This window comes from Zootoca vivipara, chromosome 1 (assembly GCF_965207765.1).
Source record: "Zootoca vivipara chromosome 1, rZooViv2.hap1.1, whole genome shotgun sequence".
NCBI lineage: Eukaryota > Metazoa > Chordata > Lepidosauria > Squamata > Lacertidae > Zootoca > Zootoca vivipara.
In genome coordinates, this window is record NC_142582.1 from 55,881,339 (window position 1) to 55,903,830 (window position 22,492).

Genomic DNA, 22,492 nt, shown 5'->3' on the forward strand with positions numbered 1-22,492 from the left:
GTGGTCCCTTCGAACTCTACAATTCTAAGTCCCGGAGATTGCTTCCCAGTAAAACAAGTGTAGGATCGGATCGCAACAACGATCACTTCTCCAGTAAAGCCCGCGCAAAACATCACACGCATGCTGCTGCCCTATCCAGTAACCTTATTCCTCCAGACATCTCTCGCCCTCCAGCCCGGCCCCTGAAACATGATCTCCGTCCCCACCGCTCGCCCGGGAAAGAGCTCCCCGGCTTCGCTGCGTGGGGCATCCCCTCCGGCGCCCCCGCTCTCCTTCGGCCCCCTCACCGTGGCGTCCTGCCCCGCATAGTGGCTGATCACGCGGGAGCCCCCCGGGTGCCGCTTGTGGAACTGGCTGATGTCGTAGACCTTCCTGTCGATCACCAGCCACCGCTCCGGCGCCCTGCCCGATCGCAGCTGGATCTCGTCCCACGTGAAGAGCCGCGGGGCTGCCGCGGGGATCTCGGCCTCCGCCATCTCCGCCGACGGCTATCACGATACCACAGTCAGTGACCCCCGGGCGGCCGAGGCGCTTCTGCCCATCCAGCGGCGCCGAGCAGCCGCTACCCCCGAGCGCCCAGCCAGTCGCGCGCTCCGCCCGTGACACGCCTCTCCGCGCCCGGCTCGGGAGAGCCCATTGGCCGGCCGCTCTGCCGGCTCGCTGAGAAAAAGAGAGCTACGGCTTTATTGTGCAGGAAATCCCTCGCGCGCATTGGATGCCCGCTCCCTCCCGCCGCTGCCTGTGCCCCGGCAGATGCAGTGCTGCGTAATCCCATGGCCTTTGTTCGTGCCGGTCCCGTTCCGGGTGATATTTGGCAAGCCTTTGCCCTTTGCCAAGATGTTACATAAAAAAGGACTGCGGGGGATGGGGATGGTGCGCGCGCAAATAAGAACTGGTTGCTGTCTGGGTGGCTTCTGAGAAATTCCATGGTCCTTCAATAACTGTTTTGGAAAACCCTAGAACCTCGGACCACTCGGAGATTTGGGTGGCATGCAACAATACAATGTGCAGCACAGAATGAAAAATGCCAGCACAGTTGATCTGATGGCAAACCAATGTGCAGCCACTGCAGCAGATCCGAATCTTACCTGCACCGTCAACCGATGCCCATTAAGTTGACCCTGCAATGCCTTTCTCTACCCTGATCCTTGTATATATCACTATAAGGCGGAGCTTGCAGGGCTGATGCAGCCTGGGCCAATCAATCTGTAAGGAAAGGGTCACACTTTCAGACGGACAAAACTGAGCAGGAGGGAGTCAAGAAAGCACTGACCTTAGAGTCACAGTGCTAGTTCTAAAGCATCACCTGATTTTCAAAAAGACTATTATACACGTGCAAAATCTTCAGACTTCTTTCTCATTTCCTTGCAGCAGCCAATCTCTTTCTCTCTTGCAACAAACCAGTAGCTGGTATCTGCTGCATGATGCCCAATAACTACTTTGCATAGACAGAAAATATATATCACCCATAGAGACAAAATGTTACATCATCCCTTATAGAAGGGGTGCCCAGCCTAGGTGTCGGGTGCTAGTTTTCTAGTAGTCAGCCAGAATAAACAGTGCTGAAACTGGAGGCTGGAGGAGAAAATTGCAGGGCGACTTGATTAGTAAGCAATCTAGAGCAGTTTGCTACTAGTCTTCTTCTTTCTTTCTTCTTGGCGATCACTCGTAGCCGAGTAAGATTGTCTTCCATGAACACAGTCTTAACAGTGAGTCCGTAAGTAACTGTAGAGGCTGACTGGACCCACACATCCTTCCACAGTGGGGACATAGTTGATCATGGTGAAGGTTTGCCAAATCTGCCTTCCTCTTAGCATGTTTCTCCAACTCCTTGAAAGATTCCATCAATGGTGTCTCCAAAAAAAATACATATCTTCTCGACAGGCAAACTAATGCCATTGTACAGGAAGAAGCAAAGACCACCAGTGTCAAAACAATGATTCTTCAACATCAACTTTGTTGGACTGGTCATGTTGTGCGGGTGCCTGATTATCTTCCAAAGCAACTACTCTATTTCAAACTTAAAAATGGAAAGCATAATGCTAGTGGTCAACAAAAGAAGTTTAAAGACTCTCTCAAGGCAAATTTTAAAAAATTTAGTATAAACACCGACAATTGGGAAACACTGGCCCACAAGTGCTCCAATTGGAGAACAGCCTTTGCCAAAGGTGTAATGGATTTTGAAGACACTCGTAAGACTGGTCCAAAGAGCCAATTCTTTCACACTTAATACACACAGAGCTCCAAAGGACCTCACACAGCCAAGAATAAGGTAATTGTTATGAAAGCAACATAAGAAGAAAAAGCAGCTGCTACTATATGCCCACTAGCATCCAGCTGTGGCCATCTGCATTTACAGTGAGTTCATCTCCGGTGAAAGGTAATGAACAGAAACATACCAGAATAGACTGCTGAATGAACTCTGCTATTCCAGCAAAATATCTGATTGCTTTGTTATCTAGTGTGTTGCTCACACTTTTTCAGTTTCTGTGTGAATAACTTCATTGATGCGACAAAATCTATAAACTGTTGCATGTAGCTGCAAAGTACATTTTCTGAGCAATATTAGGATGAATGGCTGCTACAGACCATATATGTTCTGCATGACACATTCTGATTAAAACAAGCACAATACCATGATTAGCTATCTGGCAAGATGTGTGAACAAGCCTCAGAAAAACATTAGATTCCCATTATCATCATATCTCCAGCTTCAAATCCTGGGGTTCATGCCTTCATTTGTATTTGCCTGATCTCATTTGAACAACTGAATTCCCCAACTGCATTCATTCATTGATTCATTCATTCATTTGGAACTTTCCAACCCAAATGCCATTTATTTCATTGAGAAAAATGTGAGTTAAATCCCTCCTATTTAAATCAAAACTGTGGCTGAATGAGTGCCCACACATTTACTACACTGTGCAATGTTGTTGTTTTTAAAACTATTTTTAATGTTTATTTTTTCCTACACTTAAGAAAAGTTGACCCATCATGGGACTCCATTGGATGCTAACATTAAAATGCTAAAAGCAGTAGAGGCTCACCTGGCTCAGCTGGCTGATAGCATTTCAGATTGATATATTTCAATCCGCTCCAGGTCTAATCAATTTTATCTTTGCCATTTTTTATTTATTTTCCACGTAGCATAAAATGTAAACATAGTTGTGTTGGCGCTTTAGGAAAATTCCAATGTCATTAAGGCTTCAACATCAGACAATTTATTTCCTCCCGCTCCCCTTGTTCTATTTACTATCTATGAAGAGTTCTGGATAGCTCAAAAAGCTTACAACACTATTCTGTAATATTTTGATTGGTCTAAGAAAGGAATTGGAATTAGTTTGTATATGTTTTAAATATGTATTATTGTTGAGCTGTTTTATTGTATGTATTTTAGATTTCCTTTGTATTCTTCTTGTAAGTTGTTTTGAGAATCTGGTTTCTGTGCAGTCTTAAATACATAGTAGTCTTCTATTTAGTCATGTGTTGCACAGAACAACTCCTCACCTGAGCTATTTCCCATGTGGTGCTTCTGCATACAGTGGTACCTCGGTTTATGAACACAATTGGTTCCGGAAGTCTGTTCATAAACTGAAGCGTTCATAAACTGAAGTGAACTTTCCCATTGAAAGTAATGGAAAGTGGATTAATCCGTTCCAGACGGGTCCACGGAGTACTCAACCTGAAGCGTACTTAACCCGAAGCATGGGTGTAATTGGTTCCGGAAGTCTGTTCATAAACTGAAGCGAACTTTCCCATTGAAAGTAATGGAAAGTGAATTAATCCGTTCCAGATGGGTCCGCGACGTTCGTAAACCGAAAATTCATAAACCGAGGTGTTCATAAACCAAGGTTCCACTGTATTGGCAATTAACTTGTAAAAATGAAACATTTTACTCATTCTGTAGAAACTTACTATCTCACAAGCAGTTTTCTACTCATAGCTTAGCTATGCAATTTATGCAATCAAATGCCCATGTGGCACATTATATAATTTTTTTGATTGATTTATATATTCATCTATCTTTTATCAAAAGGAACAGACTACCCCACCACCAATTAATTAAATGGCTTGGATTTATTCTTGTTTATCTTTGCATCTGAAGGCAACACTGTTTAGGGAAGTTTTTAATATTTAATGCTGTATTGTTTTTAACACTCGATTGGGAGCCACCCAGAGTGGCTGAGGAGACTCAGACAGATGAACAGGGTATAAATACTATATATATAGTATTCCAGGGAGTGCTCCCTGGAAGGACAGATCGTGAAGCTGAGGCTCCAATACTTTGGCCACCTCATGAGAAGAGAAGAATCCTTGGAAAAGACCCTGATGTTGGGAAAGATTGAGGGCACTAGGAGAAGGGGACGACAGAGGACAAGATGGTTGGACAGTGTTCTCGAAGCTACGAACATGAGTTTGACCAAACTGCGGGAGGCAGTGCAAGACAGGAGTGCCTGGCGTGCTATGGTCCATGGGGTCACGAAGAGTCGGACACGACTAAACGACTAAACAACAACAACAACAACAACAACAACTATATATATATATATATATATATATATATATATATATATATATATATATGCTGTTTGTGCATTCATTATTGCTTATGTGCTTCTAGCTTATTTTGGAGAGGAGAAAGCCTTTCAAACTGCAATTGTAAACTGCACTCTCTGAGGCTTACTTCTGAGTAAATTCACTGTTGATTTAATTTTTAGGACAATAGAAAAGTAAAAGGTAAAGGTAAAGGGACCCATGACCGTTAGGTCCAGTCGTGGATGACTCTGGGGTTGCGGCACTCATCTCGCTCTATAGGCCGAGGGAGCTGAAGCACGAAAATGCTGTTTACCTTCCTGCCAGAGCAGTACCTACCAGTATTTATCTACTTGCACTTTGACGTGCTTTTGAACTGCTAGGTTGGCAGGAGCAGGGACTGAACAACGGGAGCTCAGCCCTTCACAGGGATTCGAACCGCCGACCTTCCGATCGGCAAGCCCTAGGCTCTGTGGTTTAGACCACAGCGCCACCCACATAGAAAAGTAGGTGAAAGGAATAAATTACTGTGACTCAAAAGAGAGATGTGGTTTATCAAGGCAGCCACTCTAGGTTCTTTCCCATTTCTCTCTCTCTCTCTCTGCAGAATGACTGCTTTCAGACTACTAACATTCGAAACTCTGAAAACTGTCCCCATTTTCTATTAAGAGGAGAAGCAGACAGGAATACAGATAGCCAGAACCCTGCTTCTTTGGAATTCTGGAAGCTAATGTAAAAAAGCTCAACTATGCATCTGAACTGGTATTCTCTCCAACATGTAATGAGTCACTAACATTGGCTATGTGACTACATTGTAAAATTTATTACCACTAACTGACTCCTGCTACATTGCAACCATGTTACGTTTTGAAATGGTGGTCTAAAACAAAAACGACTTCTACTCTAACCAGCTTTTCTATGCTAAATAGCCACCTCCTTTGTCACTCAATGATAGATTTATTATAAGGTATTCTGGGGTTGTGTTTTTAACTTCATTAATATCCTGGGTATCTATCTGCTTCCTTTCTTAGGAGACAGAGATAGTAGACAAAGACAGACAGCCATTCCTTATCCCCCAGAGAGGTTTCATAGATACTGCATATCATTGGCCGTGGCACATACATCACTACAATATCTAGTAAACAGGATCTAGCAAACATTTCCCAGAGCCGTGGACTGGGAAATTGTTCTATATGTGAAAAGTTTGTATCAGGCAGACAAACATTTTTTAAAAAAACCTTTAGCTTTACAATGTTTCAGTGTAGCCAACTATGCCATGAAGGCCACAGCAAATACCCATGGTGATTGCATATAAGAACCTCTGACATCAGTACACTGGGTTTTGGACTGAGATGCCTATCTGAATATGAGGCAGCATGGCTGTATGAGGCATATTCCTCAATACTAGAGATTAAATGTACCTGTCTCAAATAAATCTGTTAAGCATACTCCTCCCTGCCCCCACCTCCGCATTTGATTTCCTCTATCTTATTTTTGTTTCCTCTTCGTATTGTTCATTCTTCCTCTCATTTTCTCTCTGTTTGTAATTCTCAGCCTAATTATCCCGCACATAATCCTCCAACTCAGTGCCCCTCTCCTGCTTTCTAAGACACAGCATCTTTTGTTTAATCAAAGCTACTCCATACACTTTTCCCAAGCTGCAGTTACAATGTGCGGCCTTTTGCCTATTTGGCTACCAACACTATCCTCAAAAGTAAATACAGTGAATTCATTCCCCTTCTTAGTCTTCCTTTCTGTGGCTGAGGATGAGTGCCAAACTCAAGGCTTTGACACTGGAGAGAGAGGTACAAATACTTCCCAAACATGCCAGAGGGGTGGATTATATAATGACACTGGTAATGCTGTATAAGACACTGCCAGGAAACATGACCTTTCCCAATTTTTCGGTATGAAATCAACCCCAAGAACTGAAGAAACCCTTCATGCCAAATGGTGTCAACATGACACAACTGCTGCAGTGTTATCAGAACATTTGAAAGCTCTAATCACAAAACAAAATTTGAAACACAACTGAAACCAATAAACCAATAGCAATCTATACAAAATACAAAGAAGATTAGAGACAGACAAAAAAAATTAAATGTGGCCTCCAAAAGCTTAGAAAAAATTGTGAGACTTAATTCATTGGAAACTCATTCATGTTGTAGCCAGCCATGTGTCCAAGGAGAGAGTGTGCCATAACAGGGGCACCACCACAGAGAAGGTCCCACTCCAGGTTTCCTTGCAATGGGTCATCCCTGTTGGTAGGACCACAAGCAGGATTCCCCTGATTTCAGGGCTTGTGCTGGATGATATGAGAAGACGACAAATAAGGCTACTTTGATCTCTGTATAGCCATTACTGTCAAACAAGCTATACCTGGAAATAGGCACCTGAGTCTCAAATGACAAAGTTGGGTCCAGGAGTGCCACCCACCCTAGCTATTATGGACCTGCTCTTTCTGGAATGTGGAAACACTGTCCAGAGAGGGTTCAATCCTAAATTCCTGGACAAAGTGCCTTCAACTTCAGTTTATTGTCTGGCCCACATCCAAGCAATTATTTGTACTTAATTCAAATAGTTTGCCCACAAATTGTATGTAGTGTCCAGGAAATTCTGGGAAAGTCTTCAGATCCCTGTAATGGTGCAGTCATGGCCAGTGGATAAGAGCACAGATTTTTCTCTGAATCAGTACTAATTCCTTCCTGTGATACAGGTAGGTAGCCGTGTTGGTCTGGATCGAAGTAAAATAAAAAAATTCCTTCAGTAGCACCTTAAAGACCAACTAAGTTTTTATTTTGGTATGAGCTTTCGTGTGCATGCACACTTCTTCAGATACAGTGAAATGGAAGTTTCCAGGCACTTATGTAGAGAAGGGGTGGGGAGGGGTGGGGATGGGGAGGGGGGATCACTCAGAAGGGTGGTGGAAATGGGTGATTGACTGACTGATAGCTGTTGATGACCGCAAACGACTGCAAATGGTTTTGCATGAAAAAGCAAGGGTTGAGATGGCTGAAGATCGCTTATCAAGATCGCTTATCTGTGTCCCACATACTATTAAGAAAGTCTGAATGGATCCCATGAGCATCTGCAGCTCACTCAAATCCCCCAAACACTTGTCTCCTAGAGAGGAGCAAAACTTTTTGCTGAAAAGTAACAGGCACTGTTCTAAGGGTGCCTGTATGTGGGTGCAACCGAGAAAATACACAAAAACCAGGATTTAGAAAGTGTAATGGTCATTTCTTGCAAGAAATGATGAAAGCATACAAATCACAGTGCAGCAGAGGCATACATTGGTACCTTGGTTCTCAAACGCCATGGTACTCAAACAACTTGGAACTCAAACACTGCAAGTAAGTGTTCTGCTTTGCAAACTTTTTTTGGAAATTGAACGTGCTCCATTTTGAGTGCTATGCTTCCATTTGGAGTGCCACACTTTTGTTCAGAGTGTTACGCTGAGTGTTAAGCTTAGGTCTGTCTGTTTTTGCTATTTGTTTTGCGTTTTTGTGGCTTTTTTGTTTTGTTTTGTGACTGCATGGAACACAGTTGTGTGACTTAATCCATTTTCTATGATTGTGTGACTTAATCCATTTTCTATGGGAAAGTGCGCCTTGGTTTTGGACCGCTTCGGTTTTTGAACGGACTTCCAGAATGAATTAATGAATGAGAACCAAGGTACCACTGTACTTAAAATTGCGAGTGCATTTGGCATTCCAACATATACACACTTAGAAGTGTGCATGCACATGAAAACTCATACCAATGACAAACTTAGTTGGTCTCTAAGGTGCTACTGGAAGGAATTTTTATTATTATTTTTGTTTCGACTACGGCAAACCAACAAGGCAACCTACCTGTAACTAGCTGGGGAGATAAGAAACTGACTTGAGGAGCAGATTGGGACTCTCTTAGTTCTTAGGCTGAAGATAGCGGGTAGGCAAATCTGCATAATTTTAAAAACTCTTCTTCGTTTTGTGTGTGTGGGGGGGGGGAGAATCTTTTCAGGAAGCCGGCTGCCTTATGACAGCTTCGTTTCTTGTGCCAATCTGGAGACAAAGATAGGCGCGTTGGCGGAAGGCGCGAAGCTTTCCTTGAGGCGCGCGCTCGCTCCTCGTGCCTGATGCTGCCTTGGTGGCTGGCGCCCTCGGAGCTGCCTCTGGGAAGAGACCTGAGCCAGCGCCGCGAGCCCCGCTCAAGCACTGCGGCGGCCCGCTGCACAATATCAAGGCTTCTTCAAGTTTTAAGCTGAGGTCAGCCGGCCTTCACCTTCGAAAGATTAGCGCCAGCCAATGGCAGAGCCCCGCTTCGCCGGCAGAGAGCGGCGATTGGAGGAGGAGCTCTGCTGATTACCCTCCGGAATCCTCGTCGGTGATTCATGGAATGGGATGGCGAGGCTGAGGTTCCCCCCTGGCTGGCTGGCGCAGGGATTATTTGCGAGGGAAAAGTCCGCCGCTGCAGCCTAGGGGGCACTTCAGAGCAGGCGGCGGAGCCGGCAGAAATTGCACAAGGGCTGGCAGGCAGCAAGGCGAAGACAAAGAGCACGCGGAGGGGGCGGCGTGGAGTGGGGGGCGGCGCAGACGGCGAATTAAACCGGAGTGGAGAGGCGGAGAGCCTTTCGCCTCGCGGGATTGCCAAGAAGCGCAAAGGCGAGCCGTCGAGCGGGACGACGAAGCAGCGCGGGGCCGCTCATGGGGAAAGGCGAGGAGCAAGGCGGGATGTGCGGCGAGCGGGAGGAGCCGAGCCCCTCGTACACCTGGGAGGAGATCCAGAAGCACAACGTGCACAAGGACAAGTGGCTGGTGATCGAGCGGAAAGTGTACAACATCACCCAATGGGCCAAGCGACACCCGGGGGGGCTGCGCGTGATCAGCCACTACGCCGGCGAAGATGCCACGGTAAGGGACTCCGGCTGCCGGTCGGTGCTGCTTGCAGGGCGCAAATGGCTGCTGCCGCCCGGCTCCTATGCTGCCGCTCACCTGCTGCTGCTTTGAAGGAGGGAGGGGACCGGCGGCAGCCGCAGGGCTGGGAAATCCGCAGCGCGGAGTTCGCTGCAGCCGCAGGGCTGGGAGGAACCGCCGTTTGGCATGAAACGGACTGGATGGATGCAAAAAGAGAATGGGGTGCTTGCAAGCTGGAAGGTTGCCGGCAGCTGGGAGGCTGCAAAAGGAGCATTGTAGCAATGCAAGAGCGGGGAGGAGAGAGGTTTGCCTGCAGGCCGGCCAAAGAGCTGCGCTCGGGTGGCTCTTTATGCAAGGGCTTTCCTGAGACTCCCCCCCCCCCACGTAAGGAAAGGAGCTGGTGGCGTCCTCCCCTCGCCCGGGCAGCTGCTTCTGCTTCTGCAGCTAGTGGTTGGCTAGCCTCATTCCACCCCACCGCGCTCCTGTTTCAGTAACGGCAGCCGAGGAGGCATAGCGGCGGCGGGAAGGAGCAAAACCAGGATGCCTCTGCAAGATGAGTAGCTGCGGCTCCTGAAAGCGCAAGCTGCAGGGGAGCAGCCGGCCAGCGGAGGCTTAGGGCAGGAAGCTCAGCGCGGGGAAGCTAGTCGCGTGTTAAGAACTGTGCGGTTCAAACCAAAGGCCCGTCTCGCCCAGCATCCTGCTTCCCACAGTGGCCAGTCAGACCATGTCTCTGAGAAGCCCACAGGCTGGACATGGGCACATGAGTTGCAGCTCTCCCCTGCTGCTATTCCCTAGCGACTGGACTCCTGAGGCCTGCTGGTCCTGGAGGGAGTCTGTTTGTTGGTGAATTTGTCTCTATCCTTTAAAAAACAGCCACCGTAGTTGGAGGTCCTCCTCACATGTTGTAATAGTATTCCATAGTTTAACCATACAAGCTTTGAAGAAGCACTTTTGTCTATCCAGGTTCTGGTTTACTGGATTATGCCCGTTGCCAGGAGAAAATGGGTTTGGGGAAAGTGGCCAACCAGATGCATGTGGGAAACAAGTTGTATATGTGTGTGTGTGTGTGTGTGTGTGTGTGTGTGTGTGTGAGAGAGAGAGAGAGAGAGAGAGAGAGAGAGAGAGAGAGAGAGAGAGAGATGAATGAAGCGGTAGAGGGAAGATGTGGCAGAGAGGAGGGGAAGCTGTGCTCCTTCTCGCTTCTGACTTTAGCTCTGTCCACTGCTTGCATGCGCCCCCTGATCACTTTCCCTCAAGTGAAAGTGGTCCTCAGCTTCAAAAAGTTTGCCCTAACTGCATGCCATTAAGATAATTGTATACCACTGCGTCTCTCTATTTGACTAGACTTCCTTTATGCCCACCTTTCTAGGATTGCTTTTAAAACCAAGCACCCCCTTCCTCTATCATAGCTTAGAGGCCACATCTGCACATGGCATCCTCCATAGATTTGCTTGGCATGTGCATTCCCCCTCCCATGGCCCTTTGGGCTATCACGGCCTACTGGATGCTCAGCATCTTGTTGTATCCCAGCCCTATTTGAATGATCAGAAACTTTTTCTTTAGCCTCATTCCATTTGGGGATAATTCATTCTGAACTGGACATTTCCCCAGCTTCTGCTGGCCTTCTCCCAGGGGCCTGCAAGCTTTTAGATACCAAGGGCCATTTATGTTCAAGAGGACCCACAGTGGGAAACAGAAAACTGAACTAGATAGGCCTTTTGTAGGAGGTCTTTTTACCTCTTTATCATTTCAACCACCTGGATGTGCCCATTAAGAGAAGCAGGGAGATTAACATTGTGTGCCAGCAGGTGGGATGGAGAAGGTGATGTGACTCAGAAATGTGTTCCAGCTGCGTTTTCTGCTCTGGAAACCTTTCCTCAGGTGAATGTGGGTTGTAGTTACCTGATGATGGAGGAAAGCCTCTTTGGATGTGCTCAGAGGCACTGTTTTCTACTTTCTTCTTCCCTCCTGTTTCTGAAACTGAAGGCAGGGGAAGTATTCAGGACCTGAGAGGCACTGGGGACAAATTCTAAATGTGTTACAGCTGGTTGTGATCACTCATGGGAAAGTGAATCACCCTAGCAATACTCAGAGCATCATTATTGTTTTCCACCATCTCTATTGATCATACTGCTTGGGGTTGATGGGAGTCCAGCATACCTGGAGCGCTGCAGGTTCCCAGCTTTATTCTCAGGCTAAGCCCCGGTATCTAAAACAAATCTTCGGAAGTGAGGATGAAATCACACATTCATGTAATGCAGCAAAGTCCACCTTCAGAGGTGGCAGGTGAGTATGCCTTTTGTTCTCCACCCTTCTACATGCATGTCAGACAGCACATGTACCAGTAACTTCTAGGAGTGTATTTGCAAACAATGTGTTAATCAAAAGCAGCCACAGGCTTTCACATATAGAGAAAACATGTGAATTTGTATCGAGTTATGGCTCTGTTAAGTCTCTCTTGTGCTTCTCCATTGGTTGTGTGTGTGTCTGTCATATGGGGTGAACAAGAATTGTAGCCAGAATGGATGTTTTTGGCCAGGTACCTTGGCTGCATGTTTCTGTCTGTGGTTTCTTCTGTCCACTGTCCATAAAGCACTTGCTGCATTTTGTGTTCTTGGGAAGAAGTACATGCTTTCAAATCAACTTGTCATTCTTCGAAACACAGCCATCGTGTATTAAAATAAATTGGTCCAGATGTCCTGCCAATCTGCAAGTTTTATTGTTAAATCATTTACATTGTAATTTTCATTTCCCACTCATCTCTGAACTTCCCAAACTGTGAAACACACAGTGATTCTATTGTCTTTGTTGTCTTAAATCACAGTGGGGGTTTTCAAAGCAACATTTAAAAAGAAGACTGAAGAGACACAATGAGCTGAAATGTCTGGATTGTGTGATCCTGTGGAGCAACGTTTTAAAAACAAATTACCTCCTTTATTTTATGTATTGTTGTGCTTCTTAGTCTCAAAGCAACTTAACAATACAGTGGACGCTCGGGTTGCGAATGTGATCCATGCGGGAGGCACGTTCACACCCTGCAGTGTTCGCCAACCCGCAGCGCCGCGTCTGCACACATGTAGATCACGATTTGGTGCTTCTGCGCATGCGCAAAGCACAATTTAGTGCTTCTGCGCATGTGTGAGCACCGAAAGACCATAGAATCATAGGGTTGGAAGAGACCACAAGGGCCATCCAGTCCAACCCCCTGCCAAGCAGGAAACACCATCAAAGCATTCTTGACATATGCCTGTCAAGCCTCTGCTTAAAGACCTCCAAAGAAGGAGACTCCACCACACTCCTTGGTAGCAACCACACTCCTTGGTAACCCATTCCGGTAACCCATTCCTTGGTAATCCATTCCGGTACTTCCGTGTTCGGCGTGGTGCGCAACCCGGAAACATGCAACCTGAAGCATCTGTAACCCAAGGTATGACTGTATATAAAAGGTAAAGGTAAAGCGACCCCTGACCATTAGGTCCAGTCGTGACCGACTCTGGGGTTGCGGCGCTCACCTCGCGCTATTGTCCAAGGGAGCCAGCATACAGCTTCCGGGTCATGTGGCCAGCATGACAAAGCCGCTTCTGGCGAACCAGAGCAGCACACGGAAACGCCGGTTACCTTCCCACTGTAGTGGTACCTATTTATCTACTTGCACTTTGACGTGCTTTCGAACTGCTAGGTTGGCAGGAGCAGGGAGCGAGCAACGGGAGCTCACCCCATCGCGGGGATTCGAACCACCAACCTTCTGATCGGTTAAAACCCATCTCATATCAGTAAAAGGTAAGCACCACAGTAGAAGCTGGTGTAACTACCAAAGGCCTAGGTAGATAAAAATGTCTTAGCCTGAACTGTAAAAACCAAGACACCAGGCATGTTTCCCTGGAGAGAACATTCCACACACAGGAGGAACCACCACTGAAAAGCCCTGTTCTCATGTGACCACCTTCCACAGCTCCCTTGGATAAGGTACGCTCTGAGCTGATTCATATTGGGAGAGGCAGCCTTTGAGGTATTGTGGTCCTGAGCTGCATATGGCTTGATAGGTCAAAACTAGCACTTAATTGAATTGGGAAACTCATCAGTAGCCAGTGCAGTCAGGCCAGAATCAGTGTAATGTGCTCAGACCTTCTGGACCAAGTCAGTAATCTGGCCACTACATACTGCACTAGCTGTAGTTTCCAAAGTGTCTTCAAAGGCTGCCCAATGTAAAATGCATTGCAGTAAACTAGCCTAGAGGTTACCAGATGCAACAGTTTCCCAACTTGCGGAAGCAAGTTTGATTTTCTGCATTCATCAGTGGGAACTGGTGGCTCCCAGCTTTTGTCACTGGTTTAACTGCATTGCCCTTTCATCCCTTCTAGGATTTCTTTCTCCTAAACGTTGCACATCCACTACAAAGCCATCAGTCTGATGGACCAGCACACGTGCCAGTGTTTGTACTTATTGGGGGGGGGGCGCGGACACAGAGCCAAATCTGCAGCATCATGTTCTTCTTCCAAGTGTGTTGTTGAAGGTGACCATTGCTTGCTTGCCACCATAATTATATTTGAACTTCAGAAGTGTGGCGACAATCAGGCCTGATCATACCCTTTAGGATGTTGCAAGCTAGTTTTTCATTTTGGGTGAGGAAATGATAGAGACTTATGGTACCCAGGGCCGTCTTGAGCAGATCGCGCGCCCTGGTGCTGAGGGGTGGAGATTGCTCCGCCGCCCGCCCCACCCTCGCAGAGCGCAATTGGTTTTCGCGCGGCTTTGCCGCGCGGCGCCCTCCTTCCCACGCCGGCGCCCAGCTTACCAGCCACCCGCCATGGTGCACTGCGCCACCGGGGGTCTATGTAGAGCCAGCCCTGATGGTACCTTGTATTGTGTGTGTGTGTAGTATGAGCAGGTAGCAAGCAAGCTGATGGTACAAGCCCCAAAGTCACATCGAGCCTTTGAAGCTTCCGCCAGCCAATTCCAAGAACATAGGACTGTCTCCTGTTTGGCCAGGTTCAGACTGCATAAACTCCTACCGGTACTGCAAGTGTGACTTCATTCAACATGCATTTTTGAAGCCATTTAGTGCTTCCCAAGGAGATGCCACACTTGCTCGCCATCTGCTAGCAATGTGTTCAAGAACCTAGAAAGACATGGATATCTGTTCAACAAAATAGCATGGCTGTTTTGCAAATGTGGTATGCATGCAGTATATGAGTCTGACACCTAAGTCAGAAAGGCCTTTGGCCCCAGAATATGATCCCAGTAGAGGGCTTGCCAGGTCCTTTAATCCAGTGCTAGCAAGGTACGGTTACTGGGTTGTAATGAAGACCATTAGTTGGTTCCCAGGAGGCTCATATTTTCCCCAGCATTAAACAGTGCTGATCCAGTATCTTTTGTAAGGCCAGTTGTCATCTCCCTAAACACTTGGCTATTTCTCTGGTGGGCATTGTGTGACTCAGCAGCAAGCTTCCCTGGCTTTCCCCCCCATCCCACAACCTTTCATTTTCCTTCCAAGGCACCCTACCATTTGTTTTGGGTATCAGAGGGGGTTGAAGTATGTGGGAAGGGTTTCTTTCCATAGCCTTTTTCAGGTTTATACTCATTTCAAAAGGAGGAGGAAGTCCAGTGATGACGCAGCCAGTGTTTTGGCAGGGAATGGCACAAAGGGCCTGCCCACATAATGGTTGTCTACACTCCTCTTGTTTGGCTTTGTATTATACAGTGCAGATAACTCTCTCACATCTGATCCTCTTGCAGTGACAGTAGGAGTTTTGTGCTGCAGACTGAAAATTGTGCTCTGGTACCCCAACAATGCCTGTTCACCACATGGGAACATTTGGTACCAATTAAAGGTGAAGCCTTCATTTCATGTAGACTCTGGAAGTTAATGAGCACACCAAAATGTTCATTGTCTGGGTGTGCCCAGCCTTAGATTATGTTGCCGCAAGGTAAATTAGCAATGCACAAATTTAAGCAAGAGGGTTGTCTGCTGGGAATTAGGAAGGAGTTTGGGATTTTATATGGCTCTAGGGGAAGATAAGGAGTTGGAAATTTCCCTCAGTTACAAATCCTTTAGGCCTATGAACATACATGTTCATTTCTTGATGACTGTAGATTCAGGTAGCAGCTTGCACACACAGATCATACCTGGTGGTAAAATTTCCATGGTGCCTCACATTTATGCTTTAACAGCTGTCCTTATCAGTATATTATTTCCTATCTTGTTTTCTCCTTTCCAGCTTTTTCTAATTTATTTTCTCCTTGTCCCCTGTTCCAGTGCTTTTCCCAAGTGAATTAAGCTGATGAAGCTAATCTTACTAATTAAAGTTTCCTTTTTTCCCATAAGCAAGGACAACAAAGGACTCATAGACAATGACTTGAGTCAGACCAGTCCCTAGGAATAAAGCACCACAAGATTAGGATTCCTAGTTCTGCCACTCACTCACTCTTTGGCTTTGAAAATATCATGTTGCTTTCTGTTTCCTTATCTACTAATAATTATGCTGGGAGATGGAGATTTTCAATGTTATATACTATTTTATATCCGTGTGTGTGTGTGTGTGTGTGTGTGTGTGTGTGTGTGTGTGTGTGTTTTGGGAATCTGTAATCAGAAGGAATATTGTTTGATTCCTGAAGTAAGGCCCCGTTTGTACAATACATATAAATCGGCATCGCCACCTTAAACAGTCATGGCTTCCCCTAAAGCAGGCATCCCCAAACTCGGCCCTCCAGACTACAATTCCCATCATCCCTGACCACTGCTGTTAGCTAGGGATGATGGGAGTTGTAGTTCCAAAACATCTGGAGGGCCAAGTTTGGGGATGCCTGCCCTAAAGTGTAGTTTGTTAAGGGTGCTGAGACTTGTTGGGAGACCCCAATTCCCCTCAGAGAGCGACAATTCCCAGAGTTCCCTGGGAAGAGGGATTGGTTATCAAACCACTCTGGGAATTTACTCTGCACTGGCTCATCCATAAGGATTTTTGCACGTAGAAAGAAGTTTCTGGATTCTAAGGGGGAAATGATTATGAGAGATAAGAAAGCGTGGGTAACAGCTCTTTGAACAGCAATTGTGTATTTCTTCATTCTAGGATGCATTTAAGGCCTTTCACCCTGATCCTGTGTTCGTGAGAAAGTTTCTTAAGCCATTATTGATTGGAGAACTTGCCCCAGGAGAACCCAGCCAAGACAGAGGCCAGAACGTGAGTAAGAGCAGTTTTTCCTATATGTTCAGTGAATATTTAAAGGACGGCACTGGGCTGTTTGCAGAAGGGCTTTCAAACAGCCCTCTGGTTTTCAAAGGTTCAAGGAGCAGTGCTGGGAGGGAGAAGTTGTTTCCATAACCACGGTTTCAATGGAAACCACTTTCCCCTCTTGGAGCAAGGCATGTTCCCGCCATCCATCAACTGATGGACGATGAAAGCATGTCTTGCTCCAGCAAAAGAGCAAACAGGAATTCCCCTTAAAGTGTCCATTGTTCCTTTAAGGCTCTGTCCTTACTTGCCTCACACCTAATGTCATATATGATGTCAAGTGCAGGGTGAGTGGATATGGCTTGGCCAAAACAACCTTGCGACCCAAATAGGGATGCCTAGCAGGCTAAGTTTGGCCCACAGGCCAGATGGTCTGCACCCCTGATCTAGAGTCAGTTCTCCTTTTCGTGTTTTACTCTACATTAGTATTTCTCATGAGCTAATTCTGCAAAGTGTGTCACAATATTTGAAATGGTGCTTTGGAAGACAAACATTCATTGGAGACTGAAGAATTGCACTGAGTGTCGGAAGGGGAGTATCTTACAGACAATCCAGCCTATCCCAGGCAAATCTGTTTAAAAGCTGAAATCATTTATCCCCTGGGAGAAACTTGGTGAAGATGAATTAGTAGGGCTCCCTTTAATTTTTTTTAAATATGGTAACCCTAGCCTGGCTTTTGCAAAGTGCAGTCCTACCTCACCAAGCTCTGGGAGTTCTTTGTGTGTGGATAGGCATGAACCAGTGACAGTGGCATGCACGTGGAGGATGCAGGCACAAATTCAATATTTTCCTGCAAAGTAATATACCTTGAGACTACACAGGTATACTGATCAGAGTTTAAACTAGTCTATGGCTACCCAAGAAAGAGAACAGGATTGCATTAGAAAACACAGAAAATATCAGCACAATGATTATGCCGTAACACCAGATTCAGGGTTTCTGTGTAGACATTTCTATAGGGCCATAAAATACATTATAGGATTGAGGTGTCAAAGAAAGGACAGAACATATATTTGATTCATCCGAGGATTAAATACTACCATCCAGAACTGTATCAAGGGTTGTAATACAGTGGATATTTGACACTGTAGACCAATAGGAAGAACTGGTACTGCAAGACTTCTTGGGTTTCAGCTTGCCTTTGCTTTATTTGAACTGAGATACTATACCCCAGGTGGTGCTGTGGTTAAACCACTGAGCCTAGGGCTTGCTGATCAGAAGGTCGGCGGTTCGAATCCCTGTGACGGGGTGAGCTCCCGTTGCTTGGTCCCAGCTCCTGCCAACCTAGCAGTTCGAAAGCACGTCAAAATGCAAGTAGATAAATAGGAACCGCTACAGCGGGAAGGTAAACGGCGTTTCCATGTGCTGCTCTGGTTTGCCAGAAGTGGCTTTGTCATGCTGGCCACATGACCTGGAAGCTATACGCCGGCTCCCTCAGCCAATAATGCGAGATGAGCGCGCAACCCCAGAGTCGGTCACGACTGGACCTAATGGTCAGGGGTCCCCTTTACCCTTTACTATACCCCTGGAGTCTACTGCTACCTCCTTTTGCTGTATGTGGGGGGGAGTTTTAGGGAAGGTGGAATATTTAGTAAACTTCAGGTTTAGAGGTTTCCCGTTTCTCAAAGGGGCTTAGGACAATATAAGCCCAACCTACCAACATTGACTTTGCTTAATAAATGCTAAATCTTAGAATCCTCCAAAAAGAACTAGGACAATGATTTGATGGAAAATTATGACGATAATTCCACCACCACCCAAGGTCACACAGTCTGAAAAGAAAAGAAAAGAAAAGAAAAAAGAAAAGGAATTGTAAAGAATAAAGCATGAGGCAGACACAGGTTTGCAATTAACTTTCCATTTGAAAACCACCCCTAGCTATTAGATGAGCTGTTTTGTTAGATGCTTTAATGAGGAATGGGGAGGGACACATCTCCAGAGACATGTGGCTTCAGGAGTGCTTCTGACTGTCTTTAATGTGCGGATAATTTATTATTTATTTATTAAGCTTATTAGTTGCTAGTCACCCTAAGGTCTCCAAGCGACTTAACATTAAACAAAAGTACATGCAAATGCCATACAATTGGGGGGGGAAGGGTTTACGATAAAGATAAATGTAGTCCTGAAGAAAGCAGGCTGCAAGAAACAAGCAGGGAGAGAGAAGCGGGGGGAGGGGGGAAGAGCTATTAGAAAATAAAAAGGGAAACACCAGAAGGAGGGAGACAGGAAAAAGAGCCAGCTGGAAATAAACTTGTGTCTTTTACACATACACACGCAGAGAGAGAGATTAGCTGAGTTGCTATTATGTCACAGAATCAATATTCTGAAGGAAAACCTCACACAAGGCCTAGGTATAGAAGAGGATGCATACAAGAGAGGCAGGGAGGAGGAGGGGTAGTGTTGCAAAGAAACAAAGAGCTCCGAATGTAAATTAACCAAGTAACATAAAACGTCCAGAGAATTTTCATGGGCCTGCCAGGAGCCTGTTCCCAGAACAACAGGCCACATACCAAACCAGTTGTCCATATATATATTCCAAACGATAGGAAACCAGCCATGCGTAGATCTCTCATAATCTGAAATTTTGAGCTCTGGCCTGGAGGGCAGCTTTGCAAACAGGATCCACAGATGCCTTTCCCATCGGGCCCCACGTCGCCGTGTCACTCAGGGCCCCTCAGATCCCAAACGCTCCGGCTATCAATTATTCAGGCACTTCGTCCCACTTGGCTGATTGCAAAAAGGAAGCCCTTTCTGCTGCCTCTCGTTCTTGGATGACTGCATTGATGACAGCCAGCCGGTGTCTGAACATTAACCTGCAGGTGCTTCTGAGCTGCTTTCCCTCGGGAACACCACTCTGCAGAGCTCAGGGCTTCCTATGCCAAAGGGAATAGCGGTTCAGACTACATTTCAGCAGGTGGCAGGCTTTCCTAGAAAGCTAATCAGAGACTCTTCCATGTGGAGTTCAATAATGGCAGACCAGATTCTCTGAAAGAAATCTGGACTAGTCCCCCCCCCCCCCCCGTTGCAAAGCTGCTCTAGGGTGCATTCGCAGTCGGTGCGGTGCAATGACAAACCCTGAGAGTCTTGGGTGCTGCTCGCTGCAAACAGAGGCTGTGCTGTTCCAAAATCTATTGCCGCAGAAAGGGGTATTTTGGAAAACAAATTGGGGCTGCAGGCAGGGGCAGTTGGAAAATGGTTGAGTTTTATGCTGCAGTATTGCCACAGTTTTGCAGAACTGAGTTTGCCCAACTATCTACAGACTCCCCCCCCCCACTTCACCCCAGTTTCCTTAGGAAACTTCAGCATTGTACCCTTGCCAAGGTTATAATGACCCTTTCTTGTGTAGTTTTTGGATTATTGTTGTTTTTTAAAGGAGGGGGGAAATAGACAAAATAAATTGGGGGGTGTGTGTGGAAATGGCAGGCACTTCCTTCACTCATGGGTGGGCTTTTCTGGATGTTTGTGTGTGGGAGGGTCTGTTTCGTGTTCTTTCTCATCAGGAGAGATGCATTTGTACAAAGAGGGAGAGCCATCTTGCTGTTGCCAAAAATGCTGGCATATAATTTTCTTTTACAGTATTTGCAATCCAGAGAAAATTTGTGTGTCTAGAGGACCTCTTTTAATATCCTTTATTTCTACTTTGCAGTCTCAATTGGTGGAAGATTTCCGTGCCCTGAGGAAGACAGCAGAAGACATGAACTTATTCCAAGCAGATCCTGTGTTTTTTTCTCTTTACTTGGGCCATATCCTTGTGATGGAGGCTCTGGCTTGGCTTATGGTTTCATACTGTGGTACTAACTGGATTACAACCTTCCTCCTTGCCATCATCCTTGCAGTTTCCCAGGTGAAACTTTGTTCTATGGATATTGAATGGGCAGCCATCTGCCTCCTAGTTCATCCATGCCTTGAAAGCTGCATACTGTCACTGCTTCAAAAAGGCACTGAAGATAGCATGAAACAACTTGTAACTTGATAATTGCCAATCGTTACTGGAAGGGTGGGCCATCTTTAATACTGTGTTGTGTTTCGTTCCCTATTACAATATTATAATACAACTGAATCAAAATACCCTCAAAAATAAACCTACAATTTGTATTGTAATGAAACACAATATGTAAGAAATAAAATAAGCAATAAAAGAACAATTTTAAAAAATCATACAGCATTTAACACAGCAATTACAATTGCTAGAACAGGCAGGGAAATCATTCAGTGGTCCACAAAGCCCTGCAACAATTTTCAAGTGGTCCAGGGTGGGGTGAGGGAGTTTGGGAACCATTAATGTAAAGGAAACTGAAGAGAAAGCACTTATAGTTAGGTTTTGATATAAAGCTTCTCTTAGGGGTGCCTTTCCTCTCTCTCATGATCATTCGCTTTCCTCCCAAGGCCCAGGCTGGATGGCTACAGCATGACTTTGGACACCTCTCTGTGTTTAAGAAGTCTGCATGGAACCACTTAGTTCATAAGTTTGTGATCGGTCACTTGAAGGTAAGGTCATTTCCCATTAAGGAAATACAGTAGCTGCAGTAAGATATGATGGGGTTAAGGTGGCAATCTTTCTCCTGGTAGGACTGTGTCTTTTAAAACTGCAAAACTGACAAAGATCCCAAGGATCATGCATTCCCCATCACTGGGAAGTGCTGTGCCTGTTGGAATTCTGCCTGTCATGCAGCTTTTAAGGGAGCAGGACAAAAAGAGCAGGACAATCTTAGCTGGAGGCCAGCTTACCTCACTCTTCCACGTGATAAAAAACAGTAAATTCTAGCTCTTGTGTCTGATTGCTTTAGCAAGGAATAAGCTGAAATGAATCTATTCTAGATCTATTCTGTGGGTTGTTGTGCACACAGAGGGGTATAGCTTGTGAACTGAAATAAATGTGTCTCAAGCAATATATATATTTTTAAAAATGCGCTTCAAAATCCAAACCATTAGCCACAGTCAAACTTGTATGACTATATTATTCCCTTTAAGTTTGTTAAGGAATCCTGATGGAGAATTGTAAAATAACTAAAGGAACAAGACAAGGCTGCCCGTTGTCACCTTTGTTGTTTATAATAGTTTTGGAAGTATTGGCTCAAAGAATAAGATATAATCAAGATATTAAAGGTATAAGAGTGGGACAGAGACAATATAAATTAAAAGCATTTGCAGACGACATGGTAATATCTGTAGAAGATCCAATAGAGTCAATCCCAAAAGAATTAAAAGAGATTTTTAAAAAATTGGTGAGGTAGTAGGTTTTAGATTAATAAAGATAAAAACCAAACAAACTTTTTACAAATAAACTGTAAGCAGATAAGAACACTGGCAGGATTATTGTAATAACCTGCAGTTTTATAAGAGTATACATATAAAGTAGATGAATAAATGAGCAAATTAAGTTAATTTGGATATGCAGAAAATATTAAAGATAAATCTAAGGAACTGCAGAAAGAGGGGGAAGGAAGTCAAGTTTTGAAATATTAAAATGATTGTAAAATAATTTAAATGTATAAAATTGAAAATAATAATGGAATCAGTGTGTGGACATTGCAGGATCAAAGTAAACAATGAGTTTGTGCAGAAGCATATCCCACCTGTTTTGCCCGAAGTGAGGGATTTTATAAATTCAGAACTCAGAAGCTGGAAGATCTGAGTCCAAGAGATTTCACAGTAAATACAATGAGTTTAGAGGCTCAAGAGCTCAAGGTGAGGAAATCAGTTCTTGCAAGAATCCATTAATAGGCTGAAGAGCTATGGCAGAAGATAAGGATCGAGCCAATAATAGTTACCACCTTTTTAACCAACAGAGGGCCTGTGCCTGGCAGGCAAGCAGCAACCTGACACACAGAT

General features: G+C 45.4%; 2 protein-coding genes across 3 annotated transcripts in view; one reads left to right on the forward strand and one right to left on the reverse strand.

The window, feature by feature from the left end:
- The window catches only part of LOC118089033 (acyl-CoA (8-3)-desaturase), a 29,442-nt gene extending 28,579 nt beyond the window's left edge, over positions 1 to 863 (reverse strand). Inside the window, exon 1 of one of the 2 annotated variants that reach the window (XM_035123387.3) lies at positions 288 to 863. In XM_035123387.3, coding sequence (XP_034979278.1) covers positions 288 to 476 — 189 coding nt within the window. In that variant the 5' untranslated portion in view covers positions 477 to 863. The remainder of the gene's footprint in view (positions 1 to 287) is intronic. The other variant, XM_060276923.2, reaches the window with a different exon arrangement.
- An 8,040-nt stretch (positions 864 to 8,903) lies between these two features.
- The window catches only part of LOC118089026 (acyl-CoA 6-desaturase-like), a 28,101-nt gene continuing 14,512 nt past the window's right edge, over positions 8,904 to 22,492 (forward strand). Inside the window, exons 1-4 of the mRNA XM_035123373.3 lie at positions 8,904 to 9,428; positions 16,499 to 16,609; positions 20,307 to 20,504; positions 21,047 to 21,148. Coding sequence (XP_034979264.1) covers positions 9,222 to 9,428; positions 16,499 to 16,609; positions 20,307 to 20,504; positions 21,047 to 21,148 — 618 coding nt within the window. The 5' untranslated portion in view covers positions 8,904 to 9,221. The remainder of the gene's footprint in view (positions 9,429 to 16,498; positions 16,610 to 20,306; positions 20,505 to 21,046; positions 21,149 to 22,492) is intronic.